The 24279-nt window shown below is 35.0% G+C and overlaps 1 protein-coding gene across 4 annotated transcripts in view; it reads right to left on the bottom strand.

The window, feature by feature from the left end:
- ADAMTS20 (ADAM metallopeptidase with thrombospondin type 1 motif 20) overlaps positions 1-24279 on the bottom strand; it is a 100772-nt gene that overhangs the window by 32698 nt on the left and 43795 nt on the right. For 2 of the 4 annotated variants that reach the window (XM_027682237.1, XM_027682240.1), the window contains 17 exons: positions 21949-22094; positions 20394-20575; positions 20161-20297; positions 18894-19011; positions 14194-14289; positions 12783-12949; positions 12545-12674; positions 11340-11466; positions 10448-10658; positions 9756-9920; positions 8876-9040; positions 7096-7218; positions 5660-5767; positions 4351-4515; positions 3821-4111; positions 3327-3488; positions 1666-1842 (listed from right to left, as the gene is read on the bottom strand). In XM_027682237.1, the coding sequence (XP_027538038.1) occupies positions 1666-1842; positions 3327-3488; positions 3821-4111; positions 4351-4515; positions 5660-5767; positions 7096-7218; positions 8876-9040; positions 9756-9920; positions 10448-10658; positions 11340-11466; positions 12545-12674; positions 12783-12949; positions 14194-14289; positions 18894-19011; positions 20161-20297; positions 20394-20575; positions 21949-22094 (2670 nt within the window). The remainder of the gene's footprint in view (positions 1-1665; positions 1843-3326; positions 3489-3820; positions 4112-4350; positions 4516-5659; positions 5768-7095; positions 7219-8875; positions 9041-9755; positions 9921-10447; positions 10659-11339; positions 11467-12544; positions 12675-12782; positions 12950-14193; positions 14290-18893; positions 19012-20160; positions 20298-20393; positions 20576-21948; positions 22095-24279) is intronic. The other 2 variants (XM_027682238.1, XM_027682239.1) reach the window with 2 other exon arrangements.

Genomic DNA, 24279 nt, shown 5'->3' with positions numbered 1-24279 from the left:
TTACTAAAATGTGACAGCATATGCAATATGTGACCCTGCTTTTATTTTCTGAATCTGCTACGTTTGTTCCTGCACAACACCATGTGATAGTGTAATGAAATTAAATCTTTTACAAATTAACCACAGAGCCACAAACTCTCTCTGATAAATAGAATCAACTCTAAACTTAGTTTTTGAAGGATTAAAATGGCTTTTCATGTCAGTTGAGATATAAACCAACATGAAAATCTTTATAAAACTAAGCCATATGTAATGTTTACAACATAAGAGCTTACAAGTAACATTAATGCAGGACAAACTGCATCACTGAAGGAATGAACAGGCTGTGAATAATTCTTGCTCTAAAAGGAAAACAAACATTGAGTTCAAAGGCAATTGTGTGCTGAACCCTGCTTATCTTCTCAGCACTTGAAGTACACACATTTATTCATCATGGCTAGGTTTCGCGAACGAAGATTTGGGAAGGGCTCTACCCACGTTTCTTGCAAGCGCGACACATTTATTAAGCATTAGCAAATCACCATTAATTATTTGACTAATGGCTAAATAAGATACTCTAGTGCCTGCTAAACACAAACCAAAACTCTGTTTTGCATAGTGGAAGAAAGAGATAACTGTGGTAAACCATTAGTTCAAAGTTTCATTTTACAGTCTATTTGCAATAAATTAGAATAGATTATATAAACACTAGTAAATTATTATATTTGAAATTGGAAAATACTTTTAAAATGTTCCATATTAATTCATAGAACTAAATTACATAATTATGTTAATAGAAAAACCACACAACTGTTATCCCAGCCCATCTCCCAGAGATGTTAATGACAGATTTTTTGCTGATTTTGATGGAACCAGAACTGGATCCAACCTCCTTTGATTGCCATATTCTCCTTAGAATTTAGCACAATAATCAATATTGTTATCAAATTCACAGCTTGGGAAATATAATGTATTCTATATTGCAGAGCTTGCTATGATTACTTCAGTGTGTTAATAATATGCTAGTGGCAATTTTAAACATTAATGGTGATTACAGTAGGCATATTTTTTTACACATTAATAGACAGTGACATGTAGACAATAACATATTATAGTTACATATATAATTATACATAGATAGCTTTAATTAGTCCCTATTTTAAAACTACTAATATAAACTTTTATACACAAATGTACAGGTCATATGGAGTAAAATGTTTGATGACAGAGTGTAATATACATGTGTGTAAGTTATTTTATACTTAAATATACTGTAAGAAAAGAGTTATACACTAAAAAGTTTGGTTGTTTGTTTGTTTTTTTTCAAATATAAATATGTAGATAATACTAGAGCATAAATTACAGCATATTCTTTTAAATTTAAACACAGATCAAATCATAACCCTTCAAAATAGAACAACTATGCTGGTTTCTGGTAATTTTCAAAATATTCCCTATAATCTTTTACAGAGCATGATACTGTTCCCACTGAAGGAAATGGCTGCTTCTCATTTAATTCAATGACTGCAGGAACAATTTCTTAATAAAAATACATAGCCTATATTCCACATGCATTATTATTTCACTGTTATCAAATCAAATAATAATAGAACATTTAAAAGACAAGGGGAAATAGAGTGACACAAAGAAGTAGAAAGTAAAAAATATTAGTGAATGCTATCGTACCGATTTCCACGGTCCCCGATGCCATGAAACATCACCAGGGCAAGAATGCACATTACATTGTGCCATATTAGGTGGCTTGTCTAGAATTTCACAGTTTTGATCACCCAATATTTGGCCAGTAGGAAGCTGACAAATCACCAGTCTTGTTTTTATTCCATCTCCACAAGTCTGAGTACACTGAAATACAGAATTTTATATGCAATAATTTTCTTAAGAGAGTCATCACATACCATTAAACCAAAAGATACAGCAATAATCAGTACATGTTACTATTTACTATGTTTATTTCCATATTCCCCTGATATCCTGTTCATGAATAAGGACATAAAAGTCTAATCTCATGTAATTAAAAAAAATTCTCTCACCAAAATATTTACCAAACTACACTTTTATGGTTTATCAAGTGATTTTCTGCAGAAAGTCTCAGTTAGTGAGACTCTACTCTGTCAGGGAGAAGTAAACATTTGTGAGAATAAATGTGCATGTATCTCTTTCTTTACTAAGAGGAAAATATGGAAATTTGTCTTAAAACTAGTTTTGCTGCCAGACACTGGGTAGAAAACTTAGAAAAGACTCAGACACTGAGCATACTTTTACATAGTTTAATTTATAGTGACTAAGTGTAAAATACTTATAGGATGTATTTTCTGGGTTTCAGTTTGCCTGTAATTCTGCAATACCAGACAAAAATACTAATTCTCATTCCTAATAAGCTAATAAAAATAACCTATAATAGTTTATAGCATTTTACTGTATTCCAAAGGATTCTAAATTAGACAAAAACTACAGCATCTGCATTAACTGTATCCCAAGTGTATGGCTATAGACAGAAAAAAAATGACACTCAGACTGACCTTGAAAACTGAATGGCTAAATCTGGACAAAACGAGGGCAAAAAACGTAAAATAAAAAAGTTACTCAACCAAATTTTCTTCTTTTTCCAACTCAACACATTGATTTGTCATGAATAAGAAAAGTGGGCAGCAATCATATGAGGTTAGATTAAAATAAGTGCAAAACTAATCAGTTTTAACTCTTTCTGTAGTGTTTGAGCAAGAACGCAGGGCCGAGATATGACTTCACATGGCATGGAGAAACTGTTCTTTGTCCAATAACATAAAATGCTTGATCAAAACATTCTAACCCAGGCACACTTTTTAGTTGCCTGATCCTATCTTCATACTTCTAATTTGTGACTACAACCCAGTAGCTACTACTACTTGCAGTTACTCTAGTCAGTACCTATGAAATTAGATGTAATTAAGTTTCTCTACAGCTTCTTGTGCTCATTTTTTTCTTAGACTAGCTATTGCACTGAGGTTTTTCTGCATACAATTCATCTTTTTGTAACAGAACATAATTTTGTATGTCTCAAGATTCAAGATGCTACTGCAACCCTATTCTTAGCCTCACACAATACTTCTTTTGTTTACACCACTCATATCTCCACTACAGTTCTGGATTTATATTTACAAAGGTTATATTACACTATACATACATTACATTTATATTTACAAAGTTTAGATAAAAAGGTTGAAACTCATTCTTTTTAAATAAGCAAAAAAAAGCTGTTCAGTTCCACTCACAGTCAAATGATTATGTTTCTATTTCTAAGCTTATGTGGTAAACAGTGTTTCCCTTTGAAAGTGAAATGCTCTTACTTCTCCCCAGTTCCCAAAGTTCCACCGTGGGCAGGGTCCAGAATCACAGTGTCTCGACTCTGGAGGTTTTGTTGCCTCATCACAATAACTAGCACTTCTTCCTTCCTCATCTTGACATACTACAACTCGACGGTGAAATCCACCTGCACAAGTACTAGAGCACTACCAAAACATGTAAACATATGTATCGCCATTCCATGATCAGAAAAATGTAAAATATATTGGTTAAAACAACTTGGTTTTAAATGTTAACTTTCAAAACTGAAATTTGCAAATAAAAATGACTACTATGTAGAAGTATTTTAAATTTGAAATCACTGAAAACTTACATTTAGAATTTAATATACTCTGAATAACAATAACACCTACAATAATAATAATTTTTAAAATTAATGTGCTTCTCTTTCAACCAGATCTGTACTGCAATACCATTTCTAGAAATGTTAACACACATGTGAGAGAACAGATTAATATATTCTAAAAAAATTTCTTACTGCTCCCCAGGGTCCAGTTCTCCATTGATATCCTCCCACAGAGGGACGGTTCCACTGGTTTAAATTGTCTTGTGGGTGGTGTATTGGGAGGTAACCTATTTCTGGAAAATGGCTTGGAGGGTCATGCATTTTTGGAATATGATGATAAACTCGTGGACATGGTGGCATGTTACATTCTTGTTCCTTAGATGGTCGGCCTTCAGGATCACAGTAATTCTCGTTGATTTGTTGATTATAGTTGACACAAACAACTTGTCTTGTTACTATTCCACTATCACACGTAACTGTGCACTGACCAAAAAATTAACACAGTGTTTGAAACAGGAAATTTATAATTAATAACAGAGACATTTATATTTACTTTCTACATGAAGAAACATATAGTTTATTTTTTTGCCAGGGATAATCAATTATTTGGAATATAATCAATTTCAATCACACTCGCACAAAATATGAACTCCCAATTTCTTATCAGAGGCTTTGGCCAATAATCTAAATAGACACCAAAAAATTTTACCATTAATACTTACAGGGGACCAATTTCCAGCTTGCCACTCTCCACATGGGCTAAAGCAGCTTGCAATTTCAGCTGGTCGTGGTAAATGAGCACAGAAAGATTCATCTGCTATTCCTCCATGAGCATCTCTACAACTCACATAGCGAGCACGATCACCCTTCCCACAGGTTGCAGAGCACTGTCAGAGAACAATCCAAGCTCATCACACTTTAGGAGAACAAACCAAGATCATGCAAGCATCTAAAACACTAACATAGCTTTGTATCAACTTGGCTTCAGAACTAAATCAGATCTCCGTTTCTCAATAATAGAACCATGCATCCAGAAAGGAAAGTGAAATACCGCTGGATGGTATGGGATTTAAGAATCCTGTTGGCTTGTAACTGAATTGCACGGTCTTAATTCTCATGAAGCAATTCAGCGTATATAAACAGGCAGCATTTAAACAATAACATGGAATAATTACACAGTTGCAAAGGCAATTTTTTAATTTATTAACAATAGAAACATCAGTAACTTCCAGAACATTTTAGTTATTACAAAGTGATGCAATATTTACATCAACTATTAAAATAAAAACTCATATTCACAATCCACTTGCTATGATAGTTTGTATTAGCATATTCCATTGAGCCCCTTCTGATGCCTTTAAGTCTGAGGAGTTCAAGGTGGATTTAGCGGAGTTGCTGAGTAGCCTCAGTCCATGCACTCTTCACTGCTATTTAGTTAAAATAGTTGTGTAAAGATATAAGATATAATTAACAGACACACACACATTTTTATAGATAATTTTAAAATTTCACATTGCTATTAAGTAAATCTAATTTTCCACATTATCAAAATAAAAAACTCTTCCATTGAAGAAAGTTTGTGTAGGAACCATTATCATAATGCTGATTTTATAAAAAATGGCAAATTAGACCTTTAAAGATCCAAACTGTTTAATATTACTATTCACATAAAAAATTTAAATGATATTTTAAAATCAAAGATGTTCTCTATAGTCAGAAACTGATCAATTACTTTTAAAAACACTTCCTATCACACTCTCAATCATATGAAAACTATTTTGCTCAGTCCCATCTCCTAGAATCCTGATTTTTTCCTCTCTTTTTCCCTGATTAGATTTGAAGCACATGGTTTGCTGGGAATGTCTATCTCCTCCTTAAGAAACAAGTTGTTTTCTTAAAAAAAATCAGAATTCCTTTTTAATTTATCCCAAGTAGATTTAAGTCTGAAAAATATATTAATGAGAGCTTTATGGAAAGGTAGGTCAATGATTGGAGGACTGCTCTGCAAAATGTGACTGCTACATTACATACTGGTGTCCACGATCCGTATCTCCATTGGGTCACTTTCCCCACATGAACTAGAGGAAGTGATGTAGTCCATAATTTTGTATTTTCTGGACAAGAGGGCAATTCACATTCCTGTGGGGATAAGGGAAAAAAAAAGCTTTCAAAATATACATTTTGGAAGAGCCAAATGTAAAGCAAAAGGCTCTGCAGACATAGATCCTACCATTACAATAAGTCAGTGTTAATTAATAAGAAAACACCATCTGCTAACTTCTCCCTGGAGTTATTCAGAGATTGTTTTGTTTTGTTTCAAATCAAGAATCAAAGAAAATTTATTTGAAGTTAAAACTGCATTAGTAATAACTAATAATATTGGCACTTGGAGAAAGAACAGTTTTGGGCAACTTGCTGGAGACAAGGGATATAGACGTTACAGTGTCCTATTTCATAGCCACAGGCAGTACAGAAGTCAGCAAAGACAGTGGCTGTGCTGTCCTGTCCTTTATACCTTCACCTGTTGAGAACACAAATTTGCCCAGTTTCAGTTAGCAACCAAACAGGTCCCACAATTGAAAATACAAAGCATACTCAAACTCAGTGTTTTCACATGTAAGTGGAAATAAATTTATACCAATTAACTGGCTTTTATATTTAGAAATCTTATTCAAGAAGCCACGTACCAGATGGCTGGTAACTTGTGACTGGTCTACTCTGGACCACAGAATGCTTTTCTTGCTCTCTTCTCCTTGAGACAAGAGGCAGAACATATGCTTCACAAGATACATGGTTTCCAGCTTAGCTGGACTTCCATGAGATGTATCAATGTGGTGGCCACATCAACATATTAATTAATAGCACCTAAGACATCAATTGCTTTCAGGTAAAGATAAACCCACTGACTGTATTAAAACCATTTCTTCTGAAAAATGACAGATTTAAATTAAGCGAAGTGATGAAGTAAATAAACCAAGGTAAGAAGAAAAGATAAGGAACCATATTGAATCGTAATCCATTTCTACAAAGTTTTTAATTGCTATTATTCCAGCTACTGAATCTTTCTTCAAGTAACCATGTTGTTCTTTTAAGAACTATATACAAGCAGAATTTCAGGGAATACCAAGCCAGTTAGGTACTATTATTTATGAAGCATGATGGAAAGCAGTGCCCATTCTACAGGTTGGAGCTTTCCCAAATAATCACAGGCCTTTGGATGCCTTCAAATCATATACCCTAACCCTTCAATCATATACCAAATTTTAAAACCTTCAATGTCCAAATTACTCTTCTTTTGCTTTATTCCTGATGCTGAATTTGACATTTGTGAAAAAAAGCAGACAGTTTCAATATTTTCTTTCCTCATTTTAGAACTTATTTCCACAAAATTCCCTCAAAGAGTCAGTAGACAACATTTCCATTTAGATGCTTTTAACTAAGAAGTAAAGAGGTATTTTTCAACTTACTTGGTTATCTCTAGGATGAGTAGCAGCATTGCACTCCCTGCCATCACTCAAAATAACACGGTAAGTCCCAGTAACACATTTGACTGCACGCATCTGGTATCCGCGTCCACATGTTACAGAACACTGTTAAAGTCAATAATTTCACATGCTTGAAATAGCATCATTTATAACCAAATTTCACTTTTATTAAATTTTCTATTTTAAAACTCTTTCCAGAATGAATAGGAATGACTACTGACATGATGTTAACTTTCTTTGTGGCAAACCATAAGGTACTTAAACAGTGTCCATAACACACCAGTGTTTTGGCTATTGCTGAACAGTGCTTGTGCAGGATAAAAGCTTTCTCTTTTTCACCCCTTCTATCCCCTGTAGTGAGTAGGCTGGCGGTGGGCAGGAAACTGGGAAGAACACTCCCAGAACAGCTGACTTGACCTGATCAAAGGGACAATCCATGCTATATAATGTCATGCTCAGCAATAAAATCTGGTGTAGAGAAAGTGGAGGTGGAGGAAAGCAGGAGTAAGGAGTGGTTTCCAAATGAATCACTAGCTGCAACTGTTAAATGTCTCTCCATTATAGAGTTTGACAAGAGCACACTTAAGGCAACTAAAATGTTAGATGGCTGAAAAGAACTTGACACAAATCCTATCCTATAAATGTTGTAGTTCAAGCACAAATACTTGTAAAAACTCGGCTGTGAATGGCTACTACCAGATGGTACAGTAGAAAAACTGCAATGAAAAGCTCTGCTCCAGTGACATGGATTGGTAAATTGCTTATACAAGCTATTCCAGCACGCTATTTTTAATCCAGAAGAATTCTATCATGGGACTGAATTAATTTTTTATGTTATTTTTTAATTTAGTTTGTAGGAATGGAAAGCCATCACCTTGTGATCAAAAGGTTATACAACAGGAATTCAACATTCAACAGGGTGGGTGTCTCTAAGGTAAAAATAGTAAAAAAATAAAACAAATTCTAGTGAAAAATGTATTTAATTTCCAAAGGTATAATTATTCTGTATTTTACTAACAGATACGTAAAAAAATAAATATCAGCTGCTCTTCAGTTATGAATTCTCACTAACATACGAGAAACACTGAATAATCCAACACTTCTGTTGGTTTGAATAAAGTGATCTCATAAAAGCTAAATGAAATTGAGTACCTTATTTTTTTTTAACTAATTCTCATTTGGGGACAAAAGGTTCTTTTGCAAATTAATTCACTTTGTTCTAGAATTTTGAAGTCACTCTGGTATATATTAGATGAGCATCATTACACACAGGAACATATATTTCAACATCATTTTCACATGAGATAGCAGATATTTTATCACTGAAGGTGAAAACAAAACATAACAAAATACTAAGTCGTTTTGCCTACTATTATTAGCATATACACTTCTATGATCTTAATTGTAGCTATCACTTGAATATGCCCACTCCCCTATAAATGTTTGGTCTTTTACCTGTCTTATTCACCTGAGCAGTTTGCTATCCACATTTTCATTATTCTGGTGATGTAACACATTGATTCGCAAAAGCATCTTTGATATTAAGGCTCAGGATCAATGACTATTTTAGGCATTTAACTTACATGTGGGTGTTCCTAAATTATAAGTTAGATAGCCAATAGGATCCTGCAAACAAACATGTTAATCAATTCAACTGAAATAACTGCTTAAAGATTCAACTAAAATGTTTAAAAGGTATTGTTTTGTGATCACTCATAGTCTGAACTATAAAACAAGAAGCTAGGAATCCTCATGTACTCACTGATCCCCAAGGCCCTACTTGCCAAGATGCACATTCATGAAGTTCACACGGTGTCACTGTTTCTGGTCTGTCATTTGGATTACAGAAGTTATCTCTCATTTGTTCATCATGAAGTTGGCACCAGACTTGACGACGCTTCATTCCTTTGCCACATGTCACAGGACACTGTAACATTATTAGAATCATCAGTTTGTAAAGACATGAATCTACATGAATGGCTTCAATTTCTTTTAGTAATTTGTCAGATTTTTAAGATCACATACATTGCAAAAATATTCCATCAACGTAAGTAGTCAAAAAACCCCTAGTTCTCTTATGAGCTCTCCATTTCATGTAAGCAGTAACTCAAGTGCTAATACAAAGGAATCACTATTGTTTCTAAAGATACAAAATATGAACTATGTACAGATCATTTATTTCTATTAGAATAAGGAATACTTGCCTAAAATATGAGTACATATAACACAGCTTTCACTGGAAAAATGTTTAAACTAACCATGATTCTTTTATATCCATATAATCTGTAATAAAATGAATATAATTCTGTTCTTCAGTTGGCTGTATAGTTCTCATTGTTTCATAAAAAGGGAAGGCATGCATAATATTACTGTAAATAGATTTACTTTAAGTAGCTTCACTACCTCATATTAATGTAACAAAATCTCAGAGAAAAAATAAATTCTAGGAGTGTTTTACAGAAGTTCCCATGCAATTTTTTTCTCATACATCTGGGATGTATATCAGCTAAATCATAAGACTTCAGAATTTTTACTGCTGTGTGCCCCAAAATAGAATAAAAATCCCTAAACACTTAATGAAGTTTATTTTAATATTGATGACCATGACCAAATGTGCCTTAAGTTTTCCATGGTTTCATTACCTCACTCCAGTCAGTAACTGACCATCTTGGACATAAGAATTCATTGCAACTCTGTGTTACAACTTTTGGAAGTTCCTGGCATTCTCTGTCAGGAAGATGACGACCCAAGTTATTCATACAGAAAGCTTCTCTGGTTCTGACACCTCTTGCACAGCTCCTGGAACACTTCGGTGTATAGAAAATATTACAAAACAGGAAACAGAACACAATAAATCCAGGTAAAAATATATTATTAATCTTAAAGGTGTAAGACATTAATGATTGTGCTAGACAAATGTGTCCTGCCTATAACGCACAGACTGATAATATGTCCTTTTGAGACAAATTCAGCACTTTGTTTAGTAGTTCCAAGATACAACTCTTGAATGAAGAATAAAATTGAATTTGTACTTACTTTTTGTCTCCAAAATACTCTCAGAACTAAATTATTAAGACTGTAAATAAAACACACATCTTTAACTATCAGACCTCTGCTAACTTCCAAAACCAAGCTCCAAACAAGGTACAGTTTCTTACAAAAGTATGAGAAATTTGCTGAAATATAAAGGTTAGTATTAGCTGTTTCAATAAATCTGTATTCCTCAAACATTTTTTCTTTATAGTTAAACTAAAAAAATAAAAAAGAAATAGAAATTTGGTATGAATGCTAACCAGAACTATAATGGTACACTTATAAAGTTTGTAATTTGTACCTCTGACCATTCTGTGTAGTGCCAGTTTGTTAACATACAGTCACCATGGCATGGCTCTCTGGCTGGTGGTCTCTGCTGATCAGCACAGTACTTATCATCCACTGGAGCACTGAGTCCTTTTGAACTAGAGTACTTCATGCAGCGGATCTCAATAGACCGATAACCTGGACCACACCTTGATGTGCAGTCACTTCTGCCAACGTTGTGCCACCTACAAGGACAAACTGTTGTAGAAAGCTAACCATGTTTTAAAAAATACGAACATGGCAAATAAAGCACTCAGAGAATGTACCAAGGATTATAATGTAAATATGGATGAACATTTTAGGGAACAGATAGAACTGTAAAGTCTCTCTCATGACTGGAATTTTCAAAGCAATATAAAAGGATTTGACTCACGGGCTTAAAACAACTTTTTAAACTTAAAGGATCTTTTGTCTCAATCTCCTAGTTTGAAAAATGTAAGCTATAATTCTAACTCTTCATCCTCTGAATACTTCAGGATGGGCTTTCTTGGAGTGCAAAAACACAAGTCTGTTTCAAATTAGTTCCAGTTGTGGGTACAATTCTGATGGAAAATGTTTTCCACACGGCAATACAAGTTTTTGTGCCAGAATATATAGATCTGATTCACAGTCCTGACAAAAGACTTTGCACTTTACCAATAAAAATTAGAAAAATACCCTAGCTCTACTTAGATTCAGAAGTGTAAATATAATGTATCCATTATGCCAACAGATTTGAGGAGAAGCAGGAGAGATGGGAAGGATGAGGGAGGTAGAGAGAAATGGAGGGACAGAGGATAAAGCAATCTGAATTACTTTGTTTCAATCTCAATCAATAAAAACATATAAGACCATAATAGCTCAATCAGTTAGGAACCTCTGTTTACCTTAATTCACACTCTGTATTACACTCCTCAAAGACACTTGGTACAGTGGGTATAAGTTCACATCTTTGATCAGACACTACTACACGATCACTTTTACGTATACATGCCATTCTCCTTCTTCGAATACCTTGAAAAAGTACCAAAAAAAGGAAATAAGGAGCTAAAATAAGAGTGCCTTATGGATTCCATTCATCATTTAGGAATTTAACTGAGATACTCCATTAACACTAATCACTGTATACAGCAGATTCTGCCCAGATATGCTGACTACATTCCAGGCGGAGAACAACCTTGTCCCAGTGATCTTTGCCATCTCCCAGCTGTCCTACAGTGGTCTTACAGGATATCAACTTCCAGAGAACTACAAAAGCGCAACAGTCCATTCACTCATCAGGCTAAGTATTCCAAATGTATCATGTCTGTCCTTTGCTAATTAACATATTTTCAAACCACCATGTTAACTAAGAGGTTGTGATCTTTTCCTTTAAGGAAGCAGAAAATTTGATCACAGGGTACCTAAAAGATACCCTGAGTGCTGGGAGAAGTAGCACAGTTGACAGTGGACAGATGCGCTGCTTCTCTAGCACATGATCACGTCTACAGCCAGGCTCAAAAACAGAAGAAACTCATCATCACGTAACTTCAGGCTTTTCTAGCACCCACTAATACGAGTATCTGCCAAAAAGCTGTATATACACTTTTATATACACAATTCATAAATATTGTGCCTTTATTTTTACACTAGAATGGCCTATAGAATAAGAGTTTAAAATAGTAAAATATATTTTTAAAGAGCTTCATCCCATGTAGCAGATAACAAAAAAAGACAAATAAATGTATAAGAAAAATACTAGACAAATCAGTGACCATCTGGAAATAGGATAATAGAAGCCTAACGCATATTAGTAGATACACAATACTGCTTTCTAAGGATGCATTAGACTTGATTCAACTTTTGTTTTAATAAACCACTCCTATGTCTACAAAGGTAGGTTTGAGTATAGAATTGCACTGCATAAGTACTGAAAATAGTAAAAACAAAAATCAGAAGCTATTCTGTCCTTAAAGGCTCTGTGCACTTAAAGTTTACTGAGAGTAATAAATTTCTTCCTTACAAATAGGGGTGAAAAATCAGAGTATTTAGGACTAGTCTCATCCTAAATGCCATCAGGTCTTTGGTTCTGGTGAAAAATAATTCACAGTACCTTGGCACATCCTGCTGCAGTCTTGCCAGGGTCCATAAGGATCCCACGTAAATAAATCACTTCCGTCTTCCATTGGGATATTGAACGAATAACGCACATCAGGGTTGTGTAAATTCCCTACACACAAAACCTTGATGAGATAAAATGATAGCTGTTTTTCAGTGAATATGAACATAAAATTATGAACATAATGTTCAAGTAGGAAATTTTCAAACTTGTGAAAAAAGTAAACATGCACCTGTAAGATTAGCTCTTCTTCGACTCTATCAGTGCTGTTAATTCGTTCTATTGTATTGTTTGACCCACTGTACTCAAAAATGGATCCTTGTATATTGACTTCTTTTTTTGACATGCTTACAACAAAATTTCCGTTCAAGATAAAATTTCCATGAATATCAGATAAAGCTATAAGTGAAATAAAATATTGGAAATAAAGTATCTATTTAATTAAAAGGTTCTATCAATAAAAACTCATAATAATATAACTTCTTATCAACACTTAGCTTTATTTTAGTCCATGTATAAAGTTGTATCAAATAGTTTCTAATGAGTGAATTCAATCCTAATCATCAGTAACTTTCACCTGAGCAGTTGTCGTGGATTTTTCTCTGCGTTATATAATATAATAATATTTGTTCTGCTGAGGGCCTGACTGCAGTCATGACTTCTAAATTTGGTTAGGTTCTGCTATGTAGAAGGAAACAATAATTATCTGTACTTCTGCCGTATTACAGCCCACATCCTTGTATTTGCTAGAGCTACTTCTAGTGAAGTGGCTTTTAAAAGTAAACTTGAAAGTAAAAATAAATTATTAAACATTTATAATAGTCATTTAATACAATGACCAATCTACAATAATGAAGATGATTGATAAGTTAAACTTTCTAAAATCAGGTCGAATTTGTAGTACAGACATGTTATTCAGGCGATACTATATTTGAAATGGTAGCTAATATCGGGGGTAGAGTTGTTTTTGTGTCCTGCAAGCTGCATGTGTAACAGGTGGGCAACAGTTGACAAGGAAAACATTTTGAAAACTCTGAAGTTTGTTGACTAGGATGAAAACAGAAGAAGAGACAGAAAGTAAATATGCATCAATATTTTTTCAGGCACTTCAGATACAATGTAACTACTGTGAAATAGAACCACCAAGATTTTTGGTACAATGTGCTTGTGAATTCTCTGTTACCTGCACACATGCAAACATATCAACGACCTTTATACTCAGACATGATAGAAAAAGAGAAATATGACATAACTGATAAGTTAGTTGATGGTCAGACTGCTTTGTTTATAAACAAAGTGTATGCTTCCAAGATTTAAAACAGCAAATACCTGCACTGTTCCTGAGTTCACTTTAATGAACACTGTGACAATAAAGTAAAAAAATTGACAAAATGATGTCACATGCTATAATTCCTCTTATCTGACAAATAATGCACTCCTTTAAGAATCAGAAACCTAACAATATCTCCCTCATTTTTAAGGAAACTAATATCTACTGAGAGACTCAGGCACATAAATATACGAAGTAATTAGATATTTCATCTAAAATCTTTATCAGACTTCTGATAATACACATGTCTAGGACAGATCCCTGGTACAAGCACAAAACCTATCCACCAACGTTGTACACAGGAGGTTTTTACCAAGGTAGTTGTCATCTTCTGGTTTCCCCGAGTAGCTGTACTGTCGAATATCAATGTTTGTTGCTCCTTTGGGAATATTTACTACAACATTGTAACCTGCAATGTAATTATTCACAAATTAATTATATAGAAAAATAGTCAAATACTAGTAAATATGAACATAGATTTAACTAGTTTTATTCACAAAACCCTACAGTGCACCAGAGACAACCAATACTGAACACCCTCATGTTCTAGGAAGTGTTCTAGGTTCTGTGTTCAGAAAAGTAAATTCAACTCTTTACCACTAACATGAGTTCAACCTACTCAGAAAAATCCCTAAAGAGCAGCACTCCTCTAGAAAGCAGTCAAGTATATCAAGTGGGACTCAGGAAACACTGTGACTCCTCAAAATTTAACCACAAAACTTTTATAGAAATCTGAATAAGTCATTTAACATGAAATATCTCAATTCCCTGTTTATACAATTGAGGTAGCTTTTCTCTCACAAGAGTATTTCATGACAGCACTTTAAAGAATGAGTCTTAAATAATAAGAATATAATAAAATAATAATAAAAAGATGGAGTCTAAAATATTGCAGTGTTGCAGGCCATATGCATAGGTAGATGTTTCAGTTAAATTAGCCATGTTTGATCCACATTCTCCTGCTTAAAGGTTAACTGTACTCCCTTTAAAATGCAAACGCTTCACAAATGAGCCATCATTTCTTGTAATATCTCCAATTACTATTATGGTAGCCTTGTCATGAGGTAACAAAATAATGTGCATCAAGATCTACTTTTTAAAACAGTCACTCTGCACATAAACATAGGTTAAAAAATCCAAACCTGTTTCTCACGGATGTTAATCACAAATTCTAAAGGATTCTTACGGCTGAGAAAAACTGAGGAAGGCAAACATTGGAAACAAATAATAAACACAAACATGCAATCTGAAGTATTAATAAAAGCTTTGATAACTTTTCCATCTATTTCAGTGTGTTTAACAATCTTGCTGGGATTTAGCTTTAGTTGACTCACCTCTGTGGATAAAAATTTAAATGACAATATTCTTTTCATTTTGTATTGGGTTTGGCTGGGATAGAGCCAATTTTCTTCACAGTAGCTGGTATGGGGCTGTGTTTTGTATTTGTGCTGGAAAATGTTGATAATTCAGGGATGTTCTTGCTATTGCTCTGCAGAGCTTACACAGAGTGAAAGCCTCTTCTTCCTCTCATACCACCCCACCAGCAAGGAGACTGGAGATGCACAAGAACTGGGAAGGGACACAGCCAGGACAGCTGTGTCCTGGACAACTGACCACAGGAATATCCCAGACCACAGAGTGTCATGCTCAGCATATAAAGCTGGGGAAAGAAGGAAAGGCAGGTGTTTGGAGTTATGGCATTTGTTTTCCCAAGGCTCTGTTATCTCTGATGGAGCCCTGCTTTCCTGGGGCTGAAAACCTGCCTGCCCATGGGAAGCGATGAATGAATTCCTTGCTCTTCGAGGCTTTGTGGTTTTTGCTTTCGCTATTAAACTAAACTGTCTCTATCTGAATCCATGAATTTGCTCACTTTCACTCTTCCGATTCTCTCCCCCATCCCACTGGAAGGCAGTGAATGAGTGGCTGTGTGGTTCCTGCTGGGGTTAAACCATGACAAATCTCATAACTCACTAACTTTCCAGTGCTTTTAACCTATTAAAACTATGCCACGCATTTAAATGATTTCTAATTACAGGTCTATCACATTTACCAGCTGGGGGCAGCACTGCAATTGCAAATTGACACAGCAAGCTCTGGATAAATACAGTTTGGTCAATCTTCCAGCATACTGGGACAAAAAAACAAAACACACTCAAAAAAACCCCTCATCTCATACATTACAGACCTTGTGACAATAGAATGAAAGAAGACAAAATATGGGGGGAAATTATAAACAAAACTGCACAGCACATTGTCAAGGATACACAAAGAGAATAGATCACATACCAGGGCACTGAGAATGACCATTGTCCAGGAAATCCTCAGATACTCTAATGTGATGCAATAATAATAGCCAACATAATAATGTGTACATAATTAGACTGCCATTTCCTAAAATAGTAGCCAAGTAAATTAGTGTTTTGCTGTAATGAATTTCTGATGATCGCTTCACTACTGTTTAAACAGTTACTGACAACATTATAACTGTATGAATACAAGCACATACCACAGGCTGCTATCGCCAATTCCAAATTCTGCCTTCCAAGTAAAATGACTCATTTCAGTATGAAATGGAACCAAATGAAGTTATAAGAAAAAGATCAAGTGCACAGACTTTGGCATACTTATTTTGTTATCCTAATTAAGAAGGTTTTGGAAAAGAATATTTCCTCAGACAACGTCTTCAGTCATCAGCCTAGAGATATCTTAGACCTCTCATGGACATCGGAGTTTTAATGGTCAGCTAACTACAACCTCTTGTTTGCATTGCTGTACTCCTAGTTGAGCACGTCTAAATGATAATTCCAAATGTTTAGCATACTGTCTAGTAGTACAACTCAGTATCATCTTTTATATGCTATAATTCCAAGAACTTGAACATAATTTAAACATTCAACTAAGTATAAAGCCAAATAGTAAATCAAAGTTTTCCTCATCCCAAAACATGGGGCTTTTTTTTCCCCTCCAACTTCAATTTGAAGCAAATAAGTCCGACGATGGAAAGCTGATGAACAGCAAGAGAGTGACAGTCACAACCATATTTGCAAAAATGGAAGTTTCACATAATGGTCACTTGAATTGTAACAATGTCATCATGGCCAGGCTTTGCGAACGAAGATTTGGGAAAGGTCTCTACCCACGTTTGCTAAAAGCGCGTTGGTGGCTAAAAAGGCCAACACGAGATAGGTATGTCTGGTTGCAAAAGGCACAGCAGAAAGACTCCTTAGCTGGTACATTCTGCAGGGTACGAATCTTTCTGCGTTGTCTTTTCTCCTCAAGAGTGAACCTGCGTGCTTTCTCAAAGGCATCAGCAGCGTTATAGATGGTGTGTCCCCAGACCTCCCGATTGGAGGCCAGAGTAGACCAGTTATGTTGATCAATATGGCCAAGGCTGAGATGTTTTTTCAGGGAGTCCTTGTATCTTCTCTTCGGGGCTCCTCTCTTGCGGCAGCCAGTGGCAAGTTCACCATAGAGCAGGATCTTAGGGAGGCGGTGGTCCTTCATCCTGGAGACGTGCCCTGCCCAGCGCAGCTGTGTTCTCAGCAACATGGTCTCAATACTAGTAACTGCTGCCTGTTCTAGAACAGATGTATTGGTCACATAATCTGACCAGTGGATGTTTAGGATTGTACGGAGGCAGCATTGATGGAAGCATTCTAGGAAACGCAGGTGGTGGCGGTAGATGACCCATGATTCAGAAGCATATAAGAGAGTAGACAGCACTATGGCTCTGTAAACACTGATCTTGGTACTGTTCTTCTAGTGTTTATTTCGCCAAACTCTTTTATGAAGCTTTCCGAAGGCACTATATGCCTTTGCTAACCTGTTGTCTATCTCTCTGTCAATCTTACCATCCGAGGAGATGATGCTACCTGGGTAATTAAACTGCTGTACTGATTTGAGCTCTGATTCGCCAATGGTGATATGGGGATGATGGAAGACTTCCTGAGGAGCAGGTTGATAGAGGACTTCTGTCTTCTTTAAGCTGACTTCCAAGTGTAACAAATGTATTTGTGACAAAATTTGTGTGCTACCTATAAGCAGCTTCTCAGGACAGACACAAGAAAAAATACAAGTATTTGTATGGGAAGGGTACCGGTATCCCACCTTCGAGATTTTTGGTAATTTTCAATTGGTGCAAGCCCTCTGCCAGGGAAGAGAAAATCCAACAGGACACTTGGCATACTTTTCACCAGCAACTCCTTTGTTCTATGAAGATCCTATTTGGCAGCTCTCCGGGTATCACTTTCACTTCACCTGTGGTCTCTTCCAACCAGTGAAGTTGCATGAAGGAGCCTTTAGGTTGATACTAACCTGGAGACTTCTCTCCTTATGTTCTGTGCTCTAACTACTTAATTGCACTGCTACACATGTACAATAGTCTCTCCATACTTCCCAAAACAGACCACATATAGAAGAATTATCAGCAGCTCTGTTACAGAAACTAAATTAAATAAATAGGAAATACTAGGGTTATTCAGAAGATTCTCATTTAGTACCTGCCAACGAAGAGGAAAGAACATAAATATTGCTATCCCTGTTCTCTGGAAAGATAAGGCTCACATTTCACAGGCTATTTTCTTCACTATAGGAGAAAAGGAACCTCATCAGCTGCTCACAACAGACTTCTTGCTATTTCTTTACACAACCGAAAGGAGACATTGGAATATGTCCTTCAGCTGCATAGTTTCAGACAAGAGAATGCAAAGTACAAAGCAGGAAGCATTCTTCCTTTTAAAATACTTTTATTCTCAGCATATCTTTTACTCATGTCTTTTGCTTTGACCTTAGGGCAGATTGATTTTTTTTGCCACTTGAATGGGTTACTATGTCACAATGCTTGCCTCTGCATCCTTAAGAGGGAATGTGACTGAAAATCAGAAATATTTTTTGTTGACAGAAGTCCTAAAGAACATACACTGATATCCTACTTCCTTAAATGTAAAGCATAATATCTAAGCCATACTGAAATGTGTATTAAGATAAAAAAAAACAAAACCAAAACAAACATACCATAACGAGCACTGTTGAAAGTACCTGCAAGTGTCTTACATGAAGAATTATCACCACCACAGATTCCACATTTGTCTATCCTTGCCTTGGAATTCAAAACGTGATCACAGCCTGCTTGCTACAAAAAATGAAAATAATAAAAAAGCCCTGTGTCAGTCAGTCCAATGGAAAACAGTGAAAACAAACAATGTAAGCTTCCCACTACCCCAAAATATTCCTGTTCACTGTATATATCTAATGTTCCTTGAAATTCGTTAAAAGCCTTTTAAGTTTTTGGGTGCTGAGATGTAAGGGCAAAACACAGTGGTGCTGTTGTATTAAGAATGTACAATCCAAATAGAAGACTTAATATGTAAAGAACTGTATAAGAATACATAACAGTACATAAAGATTTTGCATAAAAAAATCAACATAGTGTATAAATTTTAAGTTATATTTACATTAAAAGTCTTGGAATCCTAAAAGCAGTATGTGCGTGTACATGGTCATCAATTCTTTTAAAGTCTGTCATTACTGCAAAATAAGCAAAGGAATATGCATAGACTATGCTGATTAAACTAACACAAGCACAATTTTTGTTTATGTATCTTTACTTAAACTTCCCTTTTTATTGAACTATGATAAAAAGAACAGTTCTCTGGCATTTCCTCTTTCCTCTTGATTCAACACTATAAAAAAAGCTACATATTCTCCTCATCCTGAATTTACTCAGTTTCACTACAATCAGCAGAATAACCTGGGCTTGACAAAAAAGTCTTGAATTGTTATAACATAGCATCTTGCTTCTCCCAGCAAAATATTGTGGCAATGCCATAGTTGCTATTAAGCAAAGAATGCTGAATTGATCCCTTTAAGGGGTCAGTTCCTCCTGATTTTACAATGAAATAATTATGTAATCTATCTACCGTTGAATTTTCTACTTTTTTACTTCTCTGGTACCAGAAATACAATGGTAATAAACACATAGCATGTTCCTTTCTTCTCTTTATGTCAATTTTGGTTCAGTTTCCCTCTACTCACTTGGACAATATTAACTCTCTCACATATGAGGCTTAATGAGGCAAGACTCTGGGTCTTCAGATTCAATTATATGTTCTTCGCTTAATTGCCTCAATTTCTAGATCTCTAATTTGATAGGGAATAAAATTAGCTTAAGCAAACTCAGAACATCGTATTTTCATTAATGTTTATTTGGATTAATATTTAATATCTACTTTACCATCTGCTAAAATTGATTTTAATAATTAATAAGTTTAGATTTAAATACCCTGCATAAGCCTTGAACACAAAGGTCATTGGTTTCTGCTCCACAGGGAGTACCATCAGCAACTCTGTCCTTCAGCTGATAGTAGGAAGTTGTTCCAGAAACTCGGCAAAAAAGTTTACAGCGATCTTTCATAGAAACTGGAAAGAAAATCCAACAGGTTTCTTGTCTATTTTAAAACTTTAATTAAAGTAACATTTTTATTTTGTTAGTTGAAAAAATGCATAATTACTTACTACCACTGTATTTTGGAAGCCAGCGAACCGCAGATGTAAGACCATTGATGTTGAAGTGTTTGCCATCAAATTCAGAGCACTGTTGCTCCCGGAAATCTTTTTTGCCTTTTGGACATGAATCCGTATTACACGACCGAAATTTCATCCTGCGACCAACACAGTACTTTCCTCCATTTCTTGGCCTAACAAAAAAAGGTAAATGTAAAACACACTCATTTTCTAAAATTGCTGTTTTCCATTAAAAGTGACTCGAGCCACTGATATAAAAGGCAAAATCTCATACAGCATTCTGTCATCTGTTACTGACTTACACACACACACTTAACTTCTATTGCACTGCGCATTCATTCATACCCAAGAGAAGAAAACGAAACAATACTTGTAAAATACTACTGCTGAGGTAGGTGGTAATCAAGCTACTGATGTTTATTAATGCCTATTACACTTTTACTTCTCTTAGAGTTATAACTATTTTGCCTGGGAAAAAACATTAATAACTTTAATGCTTTTATTCATTGAGCTAAGATTATAGCCTTATTTTTACAGAAGCAGTATCTCCTCAGTAATTTGAAATTATTATTTTACAGAATGGCAAAGAAAGAAGACAATTAGGAGCTGACACACTCTTTTCTGCAGTCCTAATATTGGTTTCAGTTTGGGGATCTAAAGAAATAAAAAGGGAAAACTGTGAAAAACACCCCATTTACTGTAAAGTCTAAAATACATTTCCTAACAGTCATAAATCCTGACACAAAATAATTCAGTATTAGTATGTTCTTGGGGAAAACAAGAATAAATCAATGGCATATTGATACTATCAATTACTACAGACTGACAGAGCATATCTAATGGCAATCTAGTCTACTGCTTCTTGCTCATCAGAGAAAATAAATGGGGCCATCTGATAGAAGTTAATTTATCCCACTGATAATATCAAGTGGGCATAACTTCCTAGAAAAACTCTGAAACAACCCAGGGAGCAGCTGTGGTTCTGGTTCTGGACAAGTTAAGGGTAAAGTTCTCTTTGATTTTTATTACAGAGAATGAAACCTACAGGGAATTATTTGGTCAATGGAAGTTTCTCATTACAAAGGTAAGCTGTAAATGACTCTGCTATAATCAGTGTTCCTTGTGGGGCGTTACTGGTGGCAATGTTGTGGAAAAGCCTTAAAGCAAATCAAGTGTTTCACTAAACAGATTAGTAGGGAATACATATATTTCTTTTTTCAGCTCCTACTCCAAAAAAAAAATCTCAATGTTTAAAGAAACCTTAACAGTTAATCTTGAAAAAAAAAAGACCCTGCCAACGTAAGTCTTCAGAAACATCTATAAGTATAAACTATATTGTTTAAAGACAAAGGTGATCTAAAAGTCCTCTGCATATTAGAGTCTGTAGGCCTATATCTCTTTCTAAACACAGCTGAAACAAGCATGTTTTTACTGGTGCTTCAAACTAATTTGCACAGCTCACAATACCTTCATTTTCATTTGAACCAATCCATTCTTTCTTAGTATCTTCATTATGCACTAATGTAAAACACAATAAAAAACATACTCTGGTTGATTACACAGCCTGGTGGTGCTTTTGATTCCACCTCCACAAGTTCTTGAACATGAGCTGTAAGGTCCCCATGGCCCCCATTCTCCATCTACAGGACGCATCTCCATTTCTCTGCTCACACAAATTCCATGGCGGCAGTGCTGCACAGTTGACAAATAAAATAAAATTTTTAATTCCAAGCAAAAGCTTACTGTATATTTTAGCCACAGAAAGAACAAAATTTAGGAGCTCACTACTCTTATCTGGATCCAGATATTTTCTAAAATGTTCAATTTCCTTTGAGATAACTTTTCCAGTACTCATATTTTTAAAAATGCTGTCTAGATTTCTTTGCTCACCATGAATGCTACTGGATGCTGAATACATATTTAAGGCTTGTCACTTTGTCCAAATCCCTCTACAAGACTCTTACAGTCTTGGATTCCCAATATGTTTTCTTGCACAAACTTCAAAAATAGATTTACAACTGTCTTTACAACTGTCTTTTATGTTTGAGATTTTCCAGTTTAATTTAGAATTCATGCTGATACAAAGACTGAAAACTCATAACAAATCACCAAGAAAATCAGGGTGTTCTGAACATCTCAAAAGCTAACTATCTAGTGGGATTGTTTGGGAAAAGCAGCCAAGCATTTAAGACCTTGGTTATGGTAAAGCAAAGTGATGCTATAGATTCATGTTTGAACTCAGACTTTCATGCCTATAACAAAAGGTGTGAAATATTTTATTTATATTTTACAAAACCTTTTTTATTTACTACTAATTAAAAAAAATTGTTATTACAATTAAAATGGAATTAATAGTTAGAGAAATAATAATTCTTAGAGCAAGATACTACTTTACAATGTCTATTCTGTTACTTCAGATTTTTTTCCTGGTGAAGAACTACCTATTTCCAACTAAAAATTTACATAAAGGAGTAATTTTTATTTCATCTGCTGGGATCTACATTATTAAGAAGACAAAGATTGCAAAACTATTTTTTTGTGGTGGTGTCAGTTATGAGACCTCAATACACTGTAACTGTAAATGGTTATTATTTATAGACAGTTGTAGTTACTTTTTTTTCCCAGAAGCATAAAGTGATCTATCTCTTGCTTCTAAATATTTACTGTCCAGTATCTGACTGCACTTCAGTGGTTATTCAAGCAGTACATGACTAAAAAGTCTAAATGAGAATCTTATGATTGGTGCATGTGTGACTTTTCCAAAGAACCCACAGGAATTACCAGCACTAATCCTACTGATGACTTATGGCACTTGGAATTCTAATTCACTTGTCTGCTTTAGAAAATCCCAAGTGGTATATATGATCACAACATAGTGGAATAGTTTACATACTAATATAGAATATTTACAAGATACTATAATATCAGGATACTATAATATATCCTGCTGACTTCTATGTGAATAACGTGTCAACTTTGTCCTTGACTCCAAACACCACCCAAGGCATCAAAGACTGCCCGTACCTGGAGACAAGACACTGGGCAGGGCTGAATACATGGGGTCAGTGCTCATACATAATAGAGAGAATTCTTTGTTTTAGATGCCTGTTTGCAGCCTCAGGATTAGACTGATCATCAATTAGGTTCATTGTCAGGAGGGATTCTCCTACTCATATTGACAGGGAGTAGCTTATTCCATCTTTCCCTGCAGTATATACACAGATCAGTCACTAGAATCATCAAGAGAAGATTATGTCTACTCAACTGTTTCTTATTTCTGAAGCTTATGCTTTGCCCCTCCACAACACGAAACAGTCTTGAATTACCTTAAAGTCTAGAAGGATTTGGGTAACTAAAGTCTCTGGCACAGAAAACAATTTCAGAATCTCTGATACACAAAAGATAAAATAATTCAAGGATTACACCCCTTTTTTTAAAACTACAGCATTTTAAAAATTTATTGTAGGAACCATCAATTAATGTAAATTTTACTGAACACACAAAAATTGTGTGCAATAATTCTGAATACAGCCAAATGCCACAAAACTCAAGTGTTGTTCAGCAGTTTTATTACTGCATAAAATAATAGCTAAATGATTTTTTTTCTAATTAGTATACGCTTTTATTATAGTGATACTTATGTTCTATGCTACTGATCATTTTGCTCTCAAAACAAGAATTTGTTATAGAATCTGATTCTCTTTTCAGGGTTCTGCCTGAGTTCCTAATTCAACCTGATGACAAAACTGCCTGCTCATATAACTCTTCATCACACCAACTCTTGGACATAGGCCATATATTTTAAGTCCTGAATGCCTTCTTCTAAGAATATGACCATTCCAGGTGATTGTAAAGCCCAAAACAAACACAGAAAAAA

The sequence above is a fragment of the Neopelma chrysocephalum genome, unplaced genomic scaffold (assembly GCF_003984885.1).
Source record: "Neopelma chrysocephalum unplaced genomic scaffold, ASM398488v2 Primary Assembly neopelma1_62, whole genome shotgun sequence".
NCBI classification, from domain to species: Eukaryota; Metazoa; Chordata; class Aves; order Passeriformes; family Pipridae; genus Neopelma; species Neopelma chrysocephalum.
This window is presented reverse-complemented; position numbering and strand designations above follow the sequence as displayed.